The sequence below is a fragment of the Monodon monoceros genome, unplaced genomic scaffold, assembly GCF_005190385.1.
Source record: "Monodon monoceros isolate NGI ecotype Baffin Bay Population unplaced genomic scaffold, NGI_Narwhal_1 Super_Scaffold_19, whole genome shotgun sequence".
Taxonomy (NCBI): Eukaryota; Metazoa; Chordata; class Mammalia; order Artiodactyla; family Monodontidae; genus Monodon; species Monodon monoceros.
In genome coordinates, this window is record NW_021703775.1 from 54198625 (window position 1) to 54216690 (window position 18066).

An 18066-nucleotide genomic window follows, 5' to 3' on the forward strand; every position below is an offset into this window, starting at 1 on the left:
AGCCACCAAGTATTGCAATATAATTCCTAACTGTTATGGTAATATTGAAATACGTACTGCATTAGTTTTATGGGTAATTTTCTTGGAGATTTCTAGGTAGACAGTTTTAAAAGTCTTTTACTCTTCTCTTTCTTATATATATTTTCATTCACCAAAATCCTGACCAAAAAACACTTATTTTACCAGCACTTCTTGCCTATTCTAACAGACTCTGTAATGCTTTTTTAGTATATCACTACAACTTCATTACACTCCATCTCCTGGGCTAAGATCTTTGAGTAGCAGTGTTAAAGGTATACAGGAACTGGAGTCAAACACAGAGCTATTATGTTGGCACTCAGGGACAGTTTCAACTGCTTGGTTACAATTTATTAGAGGGACACTTCCTAAAGTTCTAAGCCCAGTATGTTTCTGAAGCTATAGGGTCACTTAAATGTTAACTAGTAACAGGAAATATTGGAAACAAAAGAGAAAACAGCATTTGTATTTGGAACTCTGAGAGTAGGTCTAGTTGCCACACTTTAATCTTTACAACAATCCTATGAAAGTAGGAACTATTATAATCTCCAGTTTTAAGATAATAAAATTAAGACTCAGAGAAGTTAACTTGCCTAAAGTTGCAAACTAGTAAGCAGCAGAGCCAGCATTAACCCAGTTTTTTCTGTCCTATATCATAGCAGACAACAGATAAAAGGAGTTAACATGAGACTATAAGACCAGCTGGTGGAAGCAGACAGCAAGAAGTGAGAGCTGGAAGCAAAGCACAGGACAGAAGATAATTAGAAAAGCAGAGTGGCTGAGCCTTTCATTATAGCCTCAAAGAGTACTATAAGCTTTAACAGTTCCTGAAGATATTTCAAAATAATACTTCATATGCTCTAAAGATAAAAGCTGCCTAACTGGAGAGGGCAAAGTGTCACGCCATTGATAAACCTGGCAGCTCTCAACACCTCCAAGGTGGTCGCATTATCCAGCGTCCAAGGCTGCTCCTCCCTTTCTGCATCAGCTGCTGCACTCTGAAAGCACAGTGCACTGGTCTACACACTGAGAAATCTGAGGCCTTTTTGTACCTTGGGAAGTCTGCTCTACTAAGAGTGAGGAGAACAGGGTTCAGGCCCCAGACCTGCCACTAGGTCAAGATGTGACCAAGGACAAGCCATTTATCTTCTCCGAAACTCAGTTTCTTCATCCATAAAATGAGATCTAAGTTAAGTGCTATAGTGCGACCTGTAAAATTTTATGATCCCACAAGATTAAATTATATTTGATAATACTCTGTTTATTAAGACACGGACTTTTTTAAAAGGTTGGGGTAAAAAATAATTAAGAAAAATTTGGTGCCTGGTAGGGTAAACTTAAGTAATCTGAAAATTCCTTTCAGTGGAATATTTCATTTGATCATGCTGTACAATGAGGCACTATTATACTACTATTCCCAAGTATTAAGATAATAAATCGATTAAAAGATGTATTTAAATAAGTTAATGGATATTGATTCATAATTTTTGTCAAAGTAAATGAAAATATTTTGGATAAATTATAAAACTATAAAGTTGCTTGTAGATCAGTTTATACGCTGGTTTTAGCACATGGTACAAAATACGCCCCATCCCCCCCAAAAAAAGCAAAAAGCAAATAAACAAAAAAAAAAGCAGTAAGTCTCTTCTCTGAATAGAAAATGGCCTGGGTTTTACTTATGTATATACTTTTAAAAATTCATTCTTTTATTCATTCCCCTAAAACTCTTTTGTGATAAAGACTGTTAAAGGGGGATTTCCCTGGTGGTCCAGTGGTTAAGAATCCATCTTCCAATGCAGGGGATGCTGGTTCAATCCCTGGTAGGGGAACTAAGATCTCACATGCTGCGGGGCAACTAAGCCCATGTGCCACAACTACAGAGCCCATGTGCCGTAACTACAGAGCCCACGTGCCACAACTAGAGAGAAGCCCGCGCACCACAACTAGAGAGAAGCCCACGCACTGCAACCAAGACCCGATGCAGCCATAAAAAATAAAATAAATATTAAAAAAAAAAAGACTGTTAAAGGATCTGTGCCACTAATTCATCAAGTAATTTGCTAATCCTAAATTGACAGGTAACATAGATACCAACTACCTCATTTTCTATAAATTCATAGTTAACAAATACTGAGTACTTTTTATTTGCCAAGCACTGTTGTAAGTATTTTATATGCCTTAACTTGTTTTAATCCAGTGAAGTAGAAAGTAGTACTATCTTCACTTTACAGATGAGAAGACTGAAGTAGAAGGTTTAAATAACTTGCCCAAGGTCACATTTGTGGGTGGTGAAACAAGAGTTAAAATCCAGGTAGTCTGATCCCAAGTTCATGCCCTTAGCCACTATGCTATACTTCCTGCCTCTCTCATCCTGTTCTCAGCTTGAATGCGTACTTTTTGAGGACCATGAGCAAATCTTATGCATATCCCCAGGGCCTAGAACATTCCCCTAGTTAGCAGACTGCCAGCCATAAGATAAGTACTATGTCTAGAATTGAATCTAATCTTCATCTTAAAATGATAAACTAATCAATCAGAAATGCAGTAAATTAAAGGAAATATGCTTCTATTAATTCTCTTAATACAGACAAACCTCCATATAAATTATGTTTAGTGCTAGAGAGGTCACCTAGGAAATTGCAGAGTGTCAAGGATGGGCAGGATCATGGGACATTAAGATTAAAATGTTAGAGATACCCTTCCATTTCTGACTCACTCCATTTTAAAAAAGCATTATCTTCTAAGGATTTCCTAAGAAAATAGCTTTAAGAAACTGCATTAAAACTAGTAGTCAGAGAGAGAGAGAGGTAACAATATTAAACTCTCATCAAAGGAGAAACCTTTCTAGAGCATACAGGGAACTGCAAGATTCTACTGTCAGGTAATTTCAGTTTCAAAGATAGAGATTAAATTTTAAATCTGCCAAGTTTAAAGGTGATACATCAATGTAAACATTTAACTCTCTTTTTACAGAAATAAAATTTTCCAACAATTTTATAGACTGATTCACTACTTACAGTGCACTTTCCATGTCTGCTATACTTTCTTCCATTTTCTGAGACTACATAGAGGTAAATAAAGTTGTCATGAGATCCCACAGCCAGGAAGGTGCCATCTGGAATGAAACAGGAAAAAATGTTGAATACAGAAATACACTGATAGGTTTATTTACTGTCACTTTACTGGACCTACACCAAATGTTATTTTACAAATGTTGTTAAATCTCATCAACTTAACTATTCTTTGGTGTTTAATGAATGACTCCTTCCATCACTAAACATACTTGAAAACCAAATTGAGTACACAATCCCTTCTTGGAAATGCTCACAGGCCTTGGACTCTTCCCTTAGTCTCATCTCCTTCTAGTTAGCGACAGACTGGCCCCAGGGAGGTTAACCTACTTTTATGGGTCTAAGTATACAGTATTCATATGGCAAGCTGAGTGTACAATTGCTCATTTCAGCTGAGGACATGTGATCTCTCCAACCACAGGGTCCATTCTCTTGGGAAAGGACCATATTCTCTCACAAAGGACCACTGTACTCACCACGTAACAGATGGTCAATAAAGTCCATTTGATCTTTGGGTTTTAAATGCTACATCTGCAGTAGTTATTTGCTATTACAGCATTGAAAAAAGCCAAACCAAGACAGAAAACCTTTTCTGCTTCAAGACAACTCTTGCCAAGCTTAGAGCTTGAAGCAAATACTTTTCCTTCCTTGTTCAACACAGAGAATAGCATTCTGAGCTTCCTCTGAAATGACTCAGAAGAAATCAAAAAGATCATTTGGACTCCACTCTGACCCAACAACTACTGGAATATATTTTTGAATATAAGAAAATGTCACTCGAACTAACTCCAGGGAAGAATTATGTGGATCAAAACCGTATTAATAGCGGGAAAAATGAACCGACTATCATGGAAACTTAATTAACATTTTGAATAAAGTATGAAAAGAAGTATTCAAAGTAGCTAAACGAATTGATCAAATTCATGAGTTGCTGAGTATTTTATCTAATTAACAGACCAATCATTACTATGTAACCAGTAAAAATCAAACTAGATTTTAAAGAACTTGAAGGGCCTATAAAATTTGTATATTTTGAATGTTACTGTAATTTATTTTCTATTATCTTATATACAAAGAAAAGGTTGCTAAATAGATTAACATTCAGCCTAATACAGTACTATTCAAAATTCTAAGTATTTGTAGTTCCAAAAAAATGGGATTTGATTGCACTGTATTCTGTTTTCAATTGCAAATGCAGTTGTAACAGTTTGTTCTAAATTTATGTTTGCTTGATGATTTAGAATGTTGTTTAACTTTAGCAGATCTTTTGCAGTTTCCTGCAGCAGAATTTAATCTAATGTTGGGGGAAACATATTCAATACTTAACAACTCTAGAGAGTAGAGAAAAAAGTAGTCAGCTTTACTGGAAGTGAAAATATGCAATTACAGAGAAATGCTGTAAATGCCAGGAGTGGGAGTAAATCTGCCTACCTAATGAGTAGCGCATCACAGAGAGCTGTTCATTCCCGTCTGTGTGGATAGAAACTAGATCTCTGGTTTCTGCATCCAGAACAAACCACCTGTTAAGAAGTAAAAAATCAAAATTTTTCTCAGATATTAGCATTTATAGAAAAAAAAAAGGTTGCTGACTTTTTCTTCCTTTTAAAAAAGAAATTCTAATAATGCCCTTAAGCTGGACATGTTTCCCTTTTCTAACGAAGGATGAGTGCAAAATGTTGCGAGATACAATATAAATATACTTATATGGGCCTAGGCATGTTCTCATTCCTATTTAGGTATTCACTGAATGCCAATGGTGTCTCTTTGCGAGGCACTGTCCAAATAGAAAATGACAGGATTATCAGTGTCCTTGAAGATTACACTAGAGCCAGGAAAAAGGAAATGAGCCAATTAAAACAACGATTAAGCGCCAATCTCACCGATGGTGACTACATATAGCAGAAGAACTCACAGAAGGGAAATGAATAGCAGACAGAGAAAAACCTTCGGGGAGGATGTAGAATATGAGTTGAGCTGAATGTTGAGGAAAAGAAGTAGAGGCAGTTGAGGCAGAAGGAGTGACAGCTGCACTGCCATGGAGGTGGGAAGGAGCATGGACAGTATGATGGTGGGAGGGAAAGGCTGAGGACCATTCATTTGGTGAGAGTTCAAAGGGACCAGCAGGGGGCACTCCTCCTCTCCAGTACCCCCTGCACATGCAAGCTCTAAGTTCTTCGAAAAACATGTCTTCATTCACATTTACAGGAAAAGTCAAAATGTAAAAAGCCTCTGGACAGGTAAAACAATGACTTAAATCCAACTACAGAATAAGTGACTCTTATCAGACCCTGTTCTAAGAGCACCTGAAGGAAGAGATGGTACTTCAGAAGAGCATGGTGAGATACTGGGTACAAAGCAAAGACTGGGAATTAAGGAAGGACAACTAAAGGATAGATAAGGGAGAGGAGGGCAGGTTATGGACAGCACACGCAGTTAGTTGGAGGAGTTTGGAGGTGAGCACTGCCTGGCTCAGAGCAGGCACTAAAATAAATATTTATAGAATGTACAAATGAACAAATAGAAGATAAGTCTCGAACCTGACAAAAGCAAAGGTTTAGCAAGAATTACGTGGCAGCAGTGCAGTGTGTAGGAAGAAGTGGTTGGGGTGGCAACAATGGAACAGGAGCAGAAAAATAAAATCACTGTCTTAATCTCATGGAACTGGATGGGACAAAAGAGCAGCAAGTTTTGTTTCTAATTATTCAGATGGGAAAAATTCCACCACTAAAATTCAGTAACAGCAATCATAACGACAGTTCCTTTTAATTTTGAAGCATTATAAATAATATCTGGACAGAGACCACTATGCCTTTAGATAAAATGAAGTATTAGGGCTTCCATGGTGGCGCAGTGGTTAAGAATTCACCTGCCAATGCAGGGGACACGGGTTCGAGCCCTGGTCCGGGAAGATCCCACATGCCGCGAAGCAACTAAGTCCACGAGCCACAACTACTGGCCCACGCGATACAACTACTGGAGCCTGTGCACCTAGAGCCCGTGCTCCGCAACAAGAGAAGCCACCGCAATGAGAAGCCTGCGCACCGCAATGCAGAGTAGCCCCCGATCGCCGCAACGAAGACCCAACACAGCCAAAAATAAATAAATAAATAAATAAAAGAGAAATTTTAGGAGATAGTAAAGGGCTTAAAAGAATTTTAAAAAAAGAGAATAGTGATGTTGCTTAACATGCCTTCGTATATTCAAGGTAGAAGATAAAAAACTAAAGGATCCTGACTCTTTACCTATCACTGAAATCCCTTTCTAATTAAACATGTTCATGAATGAATTAGTAATTTGTGAGTTATGGGTTGAAACTTCTACGTAGCTAACCTAATTCATAAATTCTGTCTTCTACTCGGGTAAGAGAAATAGCTTCTATCTGTGAATACCTGAGTTTATTAAAAGCCAATTAGCAGGAAACTGGCACTTTGAAGCCCTGCGCTGAATGTTTGATCATTTCCACTTCAAAAGGTGCATAAAGAACATATCTTATTGCAACTGGACAGCATCCACAGATTATAGGTTTCTTCTGAGAATGTAATTCATTAATCAATTTTTATGGCTGCCACCATGGAACTCCTAGAGCCAAGAAATGCCAAAGCTGATGCCAAGTGAACCACCTTTTCAGAGTAAGGGAACAAAATATTCCAACTTGGACTGAACAGACATACCTAAAGAACAATGAGACACAGCACCGCTCTGCAGGTATGAGGTTTCAAGTTTTTAATGAGTTTATAGAAACTTTACTGTACTTTCTTACGCATTTAAAATCACCAATTTTTATTTTGGAGAAGCCTCAACTGATACTGTCTATTTCCAGTTCAGTTTAGTCTTCCTATGGAAACTGCAAACAATTTTATCTCTTTGAAAACTCCCTTTAAAAGTAATAAAAAAAGGAATTCCCTGGAGGTCCAGTGGTTAGGACTCTGTGCTTCCACTGCAGGGGGCACGGGTTCAATCCCTGGTTGGGGAACTAAGATCCTGCACACCGCACAGTCAGCCAAAAAAACAAAAAAAGTAATGAAAAAACCCAGAATGTCTGTTGGTATAATATGTAGAAACCTAAAACTCTGAGTCATTTACTGGTTAGAGATGGCAGCTCTCAAAAAAGAAAAAAAAAAAACCAACAACAAAACCCTACGTACTTTTTCTATTTCTTTAATTACATATCAGAGATTAATTCTTCCACTTTTGGCAAGTAATTTTTAGTAATAATAACTTTGCTGTTAAAAGTATACAACTTCCATATGGATCCCCAGCAATAATTTTAAAGCTCCCACCCTTTTCACTGCATGAATTACGTTCTACCTTCAGAAAAGACTTTCTGGCTCAGGACCTCTATCCTTAACAGAAGTATGGAGAGGATTACAAATCCTTTAGCAAAGGGAATTTTCTAGAAATAAATATTAAGTTTTCACTGTGCTCAACTGCATTCTCATTCTAGTCTAGATTAGACACATTGAAACCAAGCTTCTGCTTTAAGGTAACTTGCAATCATTACAGGGCTCTATAGGGCCTAAAGGACTTAAAGAATCCTTCTAAATGTCATTGCTCAGCATCAGAGATGGGAAATCTTTGGCCATATATTTAAACTAATCTGACTTGTGAGTCAAGTACCCACACACAGTACCACCATTAACTAGATGACTTTTTAAAAAAGACACTTACTGATTTCTTTAGTGGCAAAAAGAGAATCATAAGATTTCAGAGCTGGAAAGTATCATACTTTACAGTCCCTAAATGAATATATATGTGTTCATGAGTTAAAAAATATTCATCATAATATAAAGTGTATCCTCTGGGTGGCAGGTTTATAACTTTTTCCCAACTGCTTTTATGAAGCTTCTCCTTATAAGAATAGGAATGTGGCTTTTATAATCGGAAAAACATAAAGTCAAAATCAGGGGAAAGAAAAGCCCAATTCAACCCTCTTATTTTACAAATAAGAACACTGAAATCCCATGATGTCAAAACGCTTGGCCAGTCATCAACCAACTAGTTAGTGGCAGAGCCAGGATAGAGCTTCTAGCCCTTGGGCTTTTCACTACATCACACCAGGGAAGGGTGTGATCCCATGGAAAGTGCTCTCTCTGCCTGAGCTACACTAACATTCAGGATCTAGAGAAGAAAGAAGTCAGCAAAGGAGGCAGAATTGGCGTTTATAACCCAACCGGGGAGACGGAGTGAGTTCATAAAGTGGTAAATAGTTTAAAGTAAAATGAATGACACAAGTTAAGGATTATGAGGTTTCAGAGCAGGGAGCAATCACTGAGGATGTGGGTGGTCTTGGATTTCATCACATCACATGTGGCAAGGAGAGGTGGGATATAAACAGGTGGAGAGGGATAGGTAAGAAACTACAAAAAGGGCTGAGGTGTATCTGAAGGACAACGACTTAACCATTCTCGCTGGAATGGTGAGGGGAAAGATTTTTAATGGGCTTTAAGGGCCAGGCTAAACAAGTTTGGATTCCACTGTTTAGCAATCAAGAGGCCTTTAGGAATGTTCTAGTCCAGTTAGCTCATAGTTTCTTGTGTTTGCTCAATCCATTCCTCCTGCTTGATATAAGCTCCTAACTCTTCACTGCCTCTTCAAAATCTCAGAACTCCGTCAAGGCAGGACCAATTCCACCTCCTCTGTGAAGTGTTCTCTGACCACTCAGGCTCACAGTAATTTCTCTGTTGATCTTCAAGCATTACTGCCTGTTTATGCAAGTAGTACTTATGCAAGTAAACTACTGATATGACATGCTCTATATCTTTTTATGTAGTATCTAATTAGGTTATAAGCTACTTGGGGTAGGGACCATGTCTTATATAATATTTCTTTGTGCCACTCACTGCATCTAGTGCTTTACAACCTGTAGGAGCACAGAGTGACTCCGAACTGGAATTATAACAAGGCAGAACTCAGGGAGATTCATGCTGATAGAGTTCAAAGACACTGTACACCCTGGGAAATGAGCTCAGGAGTACCGATGGGCCAAGTTCAGCAACATCAAATTACAGAGGGAAACAAGCTATTCTTTTCTAATTAGAAGTTTTCTCTTTTAATTTTGTCTAAGAATAAAGTCTCAGCTAGTGCTAATGTCTTTAACATCTCCCTTTTGAGCTAAAGGAGCATTTCTTACACTCAGAACCTTTCTAGTCAACAGTAGAATTTGGTAACAGTACTTCAGCTACATTGCTGGTTTGCCAAGGTTACAGTCATCATCAAAACTAACCTTTAAAGATTGTATAAAAAATTCAAAAAAAATGATGAGTAGAGCTGGATCACTTACGTCTCTCCAGGTCTAACGTTCTGTAATTCCACATCGAAAACTAAATCTAATTTTTTACCTTTCTGCTCACCCAGGTGCATTTTCCCAGCGTGCTCTTCCTTGTTAAAGCTGTCACTATAGATCAGAAACTTTGGGGTCTCTTTTGAAGTCACCTCTCTCAGTCTGCCCTCTCCCCTTTCCATTCCAATATGGTTATATATAGTATGTTTTATATACTGACTCAAGTCCACGGATTTCTTTCCCTGAAACAATTTGAACTTTAATCTTTGCTTTTTATTCTCCCTACCATCATTTCAAGTCTATTGATTTCCCTAACTCTGGGTGTCTCACCTCCATTTACCAGCCTATAAAATGACTATGGCAAAAACTCCTTTCTTAAATAGTGTATGGTGGTTTAGAAATAGAAATGGGTCTAACCAGGAAAAGAGTAAAGTTCTGTGCAAACTGCTTGGGGAATTTTGTCTGAGCTGACACCTGACATCCTGATGGGATGGCAAATATATTTGTGGTTTCTCTAAGGCCTGCAAGTGGTATAAAGATTAAAGTGCGTTTTGAGAAACTAGTTTCAAAAAAAAGGAAGGGAGGGACTTCCCTAGTGGCGCAGTGGTTGAGAATCTGCCTGCCAATGCAGGGGACACGGGTTCGATCCCTGGTCCGGGAAGATCCCACATGCCAGGGGGCGACTAAGCCCGTGCGCCACAACTACTGAGCCTGTGCTCTAGAGCCCGCATGCCACAGCTACTGAAGGCCGTGCTCCACAATAAGAGAAGCCAAAGCAATGAGAAGCCCGCGCACCGCAACAAAGAGTAGCCCCTGCTCGCTGCAACTAGAGAAAGCCCATGTGCAGCAACAAAGACCCAATGCAGCCAAAAAATTAATTAATTAATTAAAAAATATATATAAATATTTATTAAAAAAAGGAAGGGAAAGGATGATTAATTGGGGTCTTGGAAAAATCAAGCAGAACGTATTTTACCAATAATTCAGAGATTATAAACTTTCAAATTCATAACGGTTCAGGTTCACATGTATTGTGAGCTTCATGAAGAACTTTACATTCCATCAAGAAACACAAATTTAAAAAAATGGGAGAATGTTATATTTGAAAATGTGTGGTATGCCTAAGTGCAATTTATTAATTAAATGGCTTATATAGTCAGTGGTTCAACAAATCTAAAATGTCGATAACTAATGATTAACAATTACCAGTATATACTAATTTTTATACATTTGTATGCTTTAAGGCTTCATTTCGGTTTAGGAGATATCAGGTCTTATTTAAAGCCTTATTGAAGTGCCAGTATTACCCTGGCAAAACCAAAGACATCACAAGAAAACTACAGACCAACGTAACTCAAAAATATAGATGAAAAAAATCTTCAACAAAATACTAACACACTGAATCCAGAAATATATAAAAAGAATTCTATGCCATGACCAGGTCGGATTTATGTCTGGAACACAAGGTTGATTAGACATTTGAAAATCAATTAATGTAATACTCCATATTAATAAAGGACAAAAACCATGTTATTTCAATAGACTGGAAAAGGCAGCTGAAAAACCCAACACTCTTTCATGATTAAAAATTCTCAACAACAGAAAGAAAATTCGTCAATAGGATAAAGGGCATCTATGAAAAACCCACAACTAACATTATACTTAATGGTGAAAGGCTGAATGCTTTCCCTCTAAAATAGAGAACAAGATCAGGATGACCACTCTTGCCATTTCTATTCAATACTATACTGGAGGTTCTAGTCAGGACAATTAGGCAAGAAAAAGAAAAAACAATTCAGACTGGAAAGGAAGAAAACTATATTTGCAGATTACATGATCTTGTATGCAGAAAATCCTGAGGAATCCACTAAAAAAACACTATTACTAAGAAAATAGGTCAGCAAAGGTGCAAGATAAAAGATCAATATATAAAAGGTAGTTGTATTTACATGTACCAGCAATGAATATTCTGAAAATGAAAATGCAATTTCATTTAAAATGGCACCAAAAAAATGAAATACTTAGGTGTAATTTAACAAATGTGCAAATTTGTACCCTAAAAACATCTTTGAAAAAAACTGGAGACCTAAATAAATGTAAAACATCTCCTGTTCATAAATTGGAAGGCTTATTAAACTGTTAAAATAGTGACATTCCCAAATTGATCTATAAAGAGAAAAAACATTCCTTATCAAAATGCCAGCTGGCTTCGTTGTAGAAATTGACACGTTGATCTTAAAATTCATGTAGAATTCAAGGGATCCTGAATAGCTAAAACTGCTTTGAAAAAGAACAAAGTTGGAGGACTCACATTTCCCGATTTCAAAACGTACTGCAAGGCTATAATAATCAAGACTGTGGTAATGGCATAGGATGGACAGAGAGATCAATGGAATGTAACTGAGAGTCCAGATAGAAACCTATATGTTTATGGTCAATTGATTTTTGACAAGGGTGTCAATATGATTCAGTGCAGAAAGAAAAGTCTTTTCAACAAATAGTGTTGTAATAACTGGATATCCACGTGCAAAAGAATGACGCTGGATATCTATACAAAGATTAGCTCACATCATATACAAAGATGAACTCAAAATGAATCACAGACTTAAAGGTAAGAGCTAAAACTATAAAATTCTTAGAAAAAACCATAGGAATAAATCCTGAAGACCAAAAGACAGAGGAAGAATAGATAAATGGGACTATATTTTTATATAGTAAATTTATATAATTTTTATTTAAAACTTCAGTGCAACAAACGTTACCATCAAGAAAGTGAAAAGACAACCCTTGGAATGAAAGAAAATATTTGCAAATCATGTTACCTGATGAGGTACTGTATCCAGAATATATAAAGAGCTCTTACAACTCAACAATAAAAAGACAAATCAATTCAAACATGAGCACAGGATATGAATAGACATTTCTCTAAAGAGGCTACACAAGTGGCCAATAAACACATAAAAAAGATACTCAACAGCATTAGCCATCAGAGAAATGCAAATCAAAACCACAATGAAAAAGTGCTTCACAGCCACTAGGATGGCTATAATCAAAACACAGGCAATAACAAGGGTTGGCAACGATGTGGAGAAATTGGAACCCTCACACTTTACTGGTAGAATTGTAAAATGGTGTAGCTGTTGTGGAAAACAATTTGGAAGCTCCTCAAAATGTTAAACATAGTTAACTCTACTCCTTGGTATATACCCAAGAGAACTGAAGACATATGTCCATACAAAAACTTATGTATGACTATAACTCAAGTGGTTATTTGAGGTATATCCACACAATGGAATATTTGGTGACAAAGGGAATGAAATGCTGACACATGCTATACAACATGGATGAACCTTCAAAACATTAGGTTAAGTGAAAGAAACTAGTCACAAATGACCACATATTATGTAATTCTATTTATATGAAAGGTCCAGAATAGGCAAACCTATAGAAACAGAAAGTATATGAGTTACTCAGGGCTGGAAGTGGGTGGGAGCAATGAGGAGTGACTGCTAACGGGTACAGGAATTCTTTTTGGGTTAATGACAGTGTTCTGAAATTAGCTTGTGATGAAGGTTGCACAACTCTGTGAATGTCTTAAAAACTACTGAACTGTATACTGTAAATGGGTGAATTTTATGATATATGAATGATATCTCAATAAAGCTGTTAAAAAGACTCCTTACTATATGAGGATTAGCAATGTTAAGGAAGTACTATGTCCACTTAGGGCCATGCATTGAATTTTCTTCTCTTAGAAATATTAGTAACATATTCTTTTAAAATGATAATTTTTTTAAATCACTGTGATAATTTATTCATACTTGTGCTTACTTCTTTTTAGTTCTTTTTTTAAAACTAATTTATTTATTCATTTATTTTTGGCTGCAATGGGTCTTTGTTGCTGCATGCGGGCTTTCTCTAGTTGCAGTGAGCAGGGGCTACTCTTCGTTGCGGTGCGCAGGCTTCTCGTTGTGGTGGCTTCTCTTGTTGCGGAGCATGGGCTCTAGGCACATGGGCTTCAGTAGCTGTGGCACATGGGCTCAGTAGTTGTGGCTCGTGGGCTCTAGAGCACAGGCTCAGTAGTTGTGATGCATGGGCTTAGCTGCTCCGCAGCATGTGGGATTTTCTTGGACCAGGGCTCGAGCCCGTGCCCCCTGCATTGGCAGGCAGATTCTTAACCACTGTGCCACCAGGGAAGCCCTTACTTCTTGACTACAAGAAGTAGAAGATTTCTACACATGGACATGAAGACATCTTTAAACATTTTGCTAGTCAGCTTTTCTGGATCATGAACAATTTGGACACGTGTTGTATTAAACTAACAACAACAACAACAAAAATCCTTGCCCTAAGTGTGACTTTTTTTAGGCTTAGGGTCAGTGATAAAATCTGAATGGCTACACTGAGGAGTTTTCTGTTTTAGACAGTACAGCCACATATTCACAGATCCATGTAAAAAATAATAAAGGAGAAAGTTCTCTAAGAAACAACAGACTAACCAGATGTGAAACCAAAGACAGGAATTAAGTATAAAATGAACACTGATAACTACATCTCCCCTAGATTTTAAATAATCCCCAACTCCACACCAGAAGGGATTTTTTTCCACTTTTTATTTAGTTATATCACTTTCATTCATAAGGTGTTTTCTACTCACAACTCCAAGAGGAAACAATTGGCTTAGCTTTAGCTTAAGTCACTTAAATTAAGTGACTTTTCCTGTTAAGCTTGTTAATGATGACTTCACAGTAACACTAAATGTTAGAAAGTAATTTCAGTGCATTTAATCAGATCAGTTTTTTCCTTACAAATTGGGGCAAACTGTATTTATGTGTATGTATATATTGTACATTCATCCAATGAAGTGGTGAGTCTTAATGATTCAAGTCCTTCTAGCCCTTACTACTCCACTTGGTGTTTAACTCCTTCTTATACACAGTAAATGCTTTTAAAATACTATGTCAGCCAGTGATTTAACCTTCAAAGATAAACTGTCCTTGTAATATTTCTAAGTAATGCTACAAACACCATAAGCACATCTCAAAGAGTACTGGTGGAGTAGTGGAAAGAGACAAGCTTTGGAACTATATAGAACCTGAGTTAAATCCCAGCTCAATCACAAGTGATTGAGCCTCTATGGATCTTGGTTTCCTGTTTGTGCAAAGGAGATATTAATGAACATTTTGTTGCATTCTTGTGAAGACTTAAAGTACTATATGAAAAGAATTTAGTACAAGGGTAGCTCTTATTCTTACTACTTCATTGATTTTAGCATTTGTGATATTTGTTCAGCTGCCCCCAAAATAGATCTGACCTGCCATATGCCTGTTTAGTCCAAGTTTAAGTAATAATCTATTACTGACATGTATTTTGGGGAAATCTGAGATAGTAAAGCCATCTATATTTGCAAGTCATTGCCAATTACTCTCCCAAGCAGCCTAATTCTAAAATTCCACTATTTCAGAACCAGTCAAATAGCACCTCTAGTTACATGTCCACATTTCAAAGTTTATCTTTACCTTAAAGATCTATTTTTCCATGATTCTGAGCACTATATATGAGGAGGATTTTGAATATGTTTTGACTTTCTAGAGGTATTAATTTGTATCCAAGAGCCAAAGGGGAAAACTTGCTACAAAAAAACTTTACATTGTTAAATTTAGTTAGAATTAAATAAACTGGCTGATTTGAAATATTTGTTACATAAATAAAAATATTTATATAAGTGTGTTCACAATATTTTCACTTCATTAGAAATCAGCATTCCATATTTTCTATGGGTTTAACTTTTGAAAATTGACTTTATCTTTTTTCTCTGCCTCTTTAAAAAAGAAATTAAGTTATTTGTGATGAGGGCTACTTACCAGCAGAGGCAATTAAAAGGACTCAATTAAAAAATACAGATAATAAATATATATTACCTAATAACCTTGGAAAGGTACTATACAATGTCTGCAAAGAAAAGTAATTAATAACAATTTCAGGAAACATACCTTTATTTATCTACCTGTGTAGCATTTAAAAAAGAAAAAAGCTATAGCACAAACAAAAGCTCAACTGGGTTATTTCAGGTTCATTTTCCTTCCCTAAAAGATAACGAGAGAAATTTTCGATACCACAGAAAATTTCACAAAGGAGGTCAAGTCTGCTGAACTGTCACTTTCCTTAATGAAGACTATTCTGACCTCTCTATTTATCGTTTTGCAACTGCACCCCTTCCAGTTCCCTCTTCCTATGCTCAACCCTCCCCCACCATAGCTCTTCATTTGCTAACTTAATTAGTTATAATGCTTATTTTTCATTCTGCCTCCACCCCTGACACACACTAAAATGTGGGCTCCACAAAGGCAGGGATTTTTGCTTTGCACTCTGATGTAGCATGAACACCCACAATAGTGTCTAACAAATGGTAGGTGCTCAAATAATTACTGAATGATTAAATGAGTATACATAACAGAAAAGAACAAAAAGCATAAAATTGTGCCACTTAAAAGATTAATTTTCCAGATCAGATAGAGAACATTCCTGAATAATGGTTAAACATCCCACCACTTAGATTACTCAGCTCACATTTCCCTTAAAGACCCTACCTGCCTGAGTGCGTTCCTATGGCCACCACTGTGCCACTTGGATGAAAATCTGCACAGTGTCCTGGTTCCTAGAAGAGAGACAGACAACTGTTGGGGAGTACATGAGAAAGTCTCCCTAGATCTATGGGAATAGTGGCAAAACATATTTGAAAATAACTTGTTTCACATAAACATGGAATCTCAATCAACTTTACTGTAGCCAATGGTAATACCACATGGACTTAAGAGGAAAAAGGATTTCAGAGCAGGAAGGGGACATGCTGGCAGAGTGGTGAGGGGGAAGGACCACCAGCTTGTGGCTAGGCAGTGGAACAATGGTAAGGATAATAACAAACACTTGTACAGTTCTTTAGAGTCTGCAAAGAACGTGTATACACCTTTTAGGCTAGAAAAGGTGGATATCTGGGTAGGGTAGGGAGAAAACACAGTAAGAGACCAACTCAAAAAGAAGAGAGCAGAATCTGTTAGTGGGCAGTACTTACTGAACCCAACTGCACCACCACCAGAGACCCAAACATATCCATAACAATTAATACTCCATAAAGATGTGAAATATTTTTTATTTTTACTACTGAACCTGACAGAAAAACTGAGCTTCTGTCCTGCTAATTTGCTACTTTGGAGTGGGTTCATGTACTTTGTGACTAAACACTCTCCCTCCACCCCTTCCCCTTTACTGAACTATAGAAATACACTTGGTTTTAACCAATGCTGAGTCCTATTTGCTTTGCTGCTACCATCTGCCATTTTAGGGAGATTCTGTGGGGAGATTATAATCACATTCTGCTTTACTCACATCTACGAGCCTGGTCCATTCCAGCCTGTGTTCCACCGAGTTCCACATGCACACCTGTCTGTCCTGAGCACATGTCAAGAGCAAATCTTTGAAGGGATGTGTGGCAAGACCCCAAAGCTCATCAGTATGACCCTGAAAATGAAATACACCCATTGTTATAAGAAACAAAGGGTATCATCAAAAATACTCAGTTAATGGTTAAAATCATACAGCTTACCTGTACTTCTATTTGGAAGCCATCATTAAACGTTCCCCGTAAAATAAAGTTTCGTGATGTGCCTACCAAAAATTGATCTGCCTTTCCTTCTGCTACAGCTCTGATTGTTCCATACTGATCAGGAACCTAAAAAAAAATTTGTAAAGTCACCATACACATACTAACATGCATTAATTACCACCTGAAGACCGTAGTTATAGCTGTATGCAATTATGTGGTAATAAATGACAGAATTCCAAATTTGAAAGTAATAAGGTAATCTTATACTAATAAATTATTTGTTCAATTACATTTTATTACACAGAAGTTATAATGCATTAACAACATTCTTTGGTTCAATTTTAAATTCATATTTTTATATGATTTCAAGAGTTAAGGATTAGGAGTAGGGGATAAAGGAATAAGTTCTGATAGACCACATGAAGACTGTGATCTGGTTTTGTTACTTACTGGTTATATTATTTTGGGTAAGTCATTTAGCCTGAGACAAATTTCTTTATCTATAATATGGGGATATATCTTCTTGGAAATGAAACCCAAGAGCAGTACTATCAGAATCTTCTTTTTTAGAGAAGATTTTGTCTACAAAGCATGTTATGAGTAGAAAAGACTGAGCATAAATTCAAAATTTAAGTCACCAACAAACAGAAGCAATATTAAACTGAGTGAATTGCCTTTGCTCTGGCAATCACTGACTAAAATACTATTCTTAACCCATTTCACTTCCTGAGATCTCAGTTCAGTTAACAAACTTTCACTGAGCACATAATACCTGTCAGGTTTTATGGATACACTTGGTTCATGCAATGAAGCAGACACATACGTAGATAAATAGCAATTATCATTAAGCCCATTGTTATTATTTTCAAGTTTTAAAATTAAGCTGGTCATTTTGTATACCTTGGAGTAGGATATAGTTTTCAATGAATGTCTGTTAAATTTTAAGTTTATATGGTTATATTTTTGGGTCACTAAAAATATCTCAGAAATAAATAAGCAAATTAATTATTCTGCTGATTTTTCTTATTCTTTCAAACTATTTTGTTTAGTGAATAGTCCTTTTTTTTTTTTTTTTTTTTTAATTTTGAGGGAAT

At 36.7% G+C, this 18066-nt stretch overlaps 1 protein-coding gene across 3 annotated transcripts in view; it reads right to left on the reverse strand.

The window, feature by feature from the left end:
• The window catches only part of EML4 (EMAP like 4), a 155510-nt gene that overhangs the window by 10801 nt on the left and 126643 nt on the right, over positions 1-18066 (reverse strand). For all 3 annotated transcript variants that reach the window (XM_029232119.1, XM_029232118.1, XM_029232117.1), the window contains 5 exons: positions 16973-17098; positions 16756-16887; positions 15960-16027; positions 4521-4609; positions 3036-3133 (listed from right to left, as the gene is read on the reverse strand). In XM_029232119.1, coding sequence (XP_029087952.1) covers positions 3036-3133; positions 4521-4609; positions 15960-16027; positions 16756-16887; positions 16973-17098 — 513 coding nt within the window. The remainder of the gene's footprint in view (positions 1-3035; positions 3134-4520; positions 4610-15959; positions 16028-16755; positions 16888-16972; positions 17099-18066) is intronic.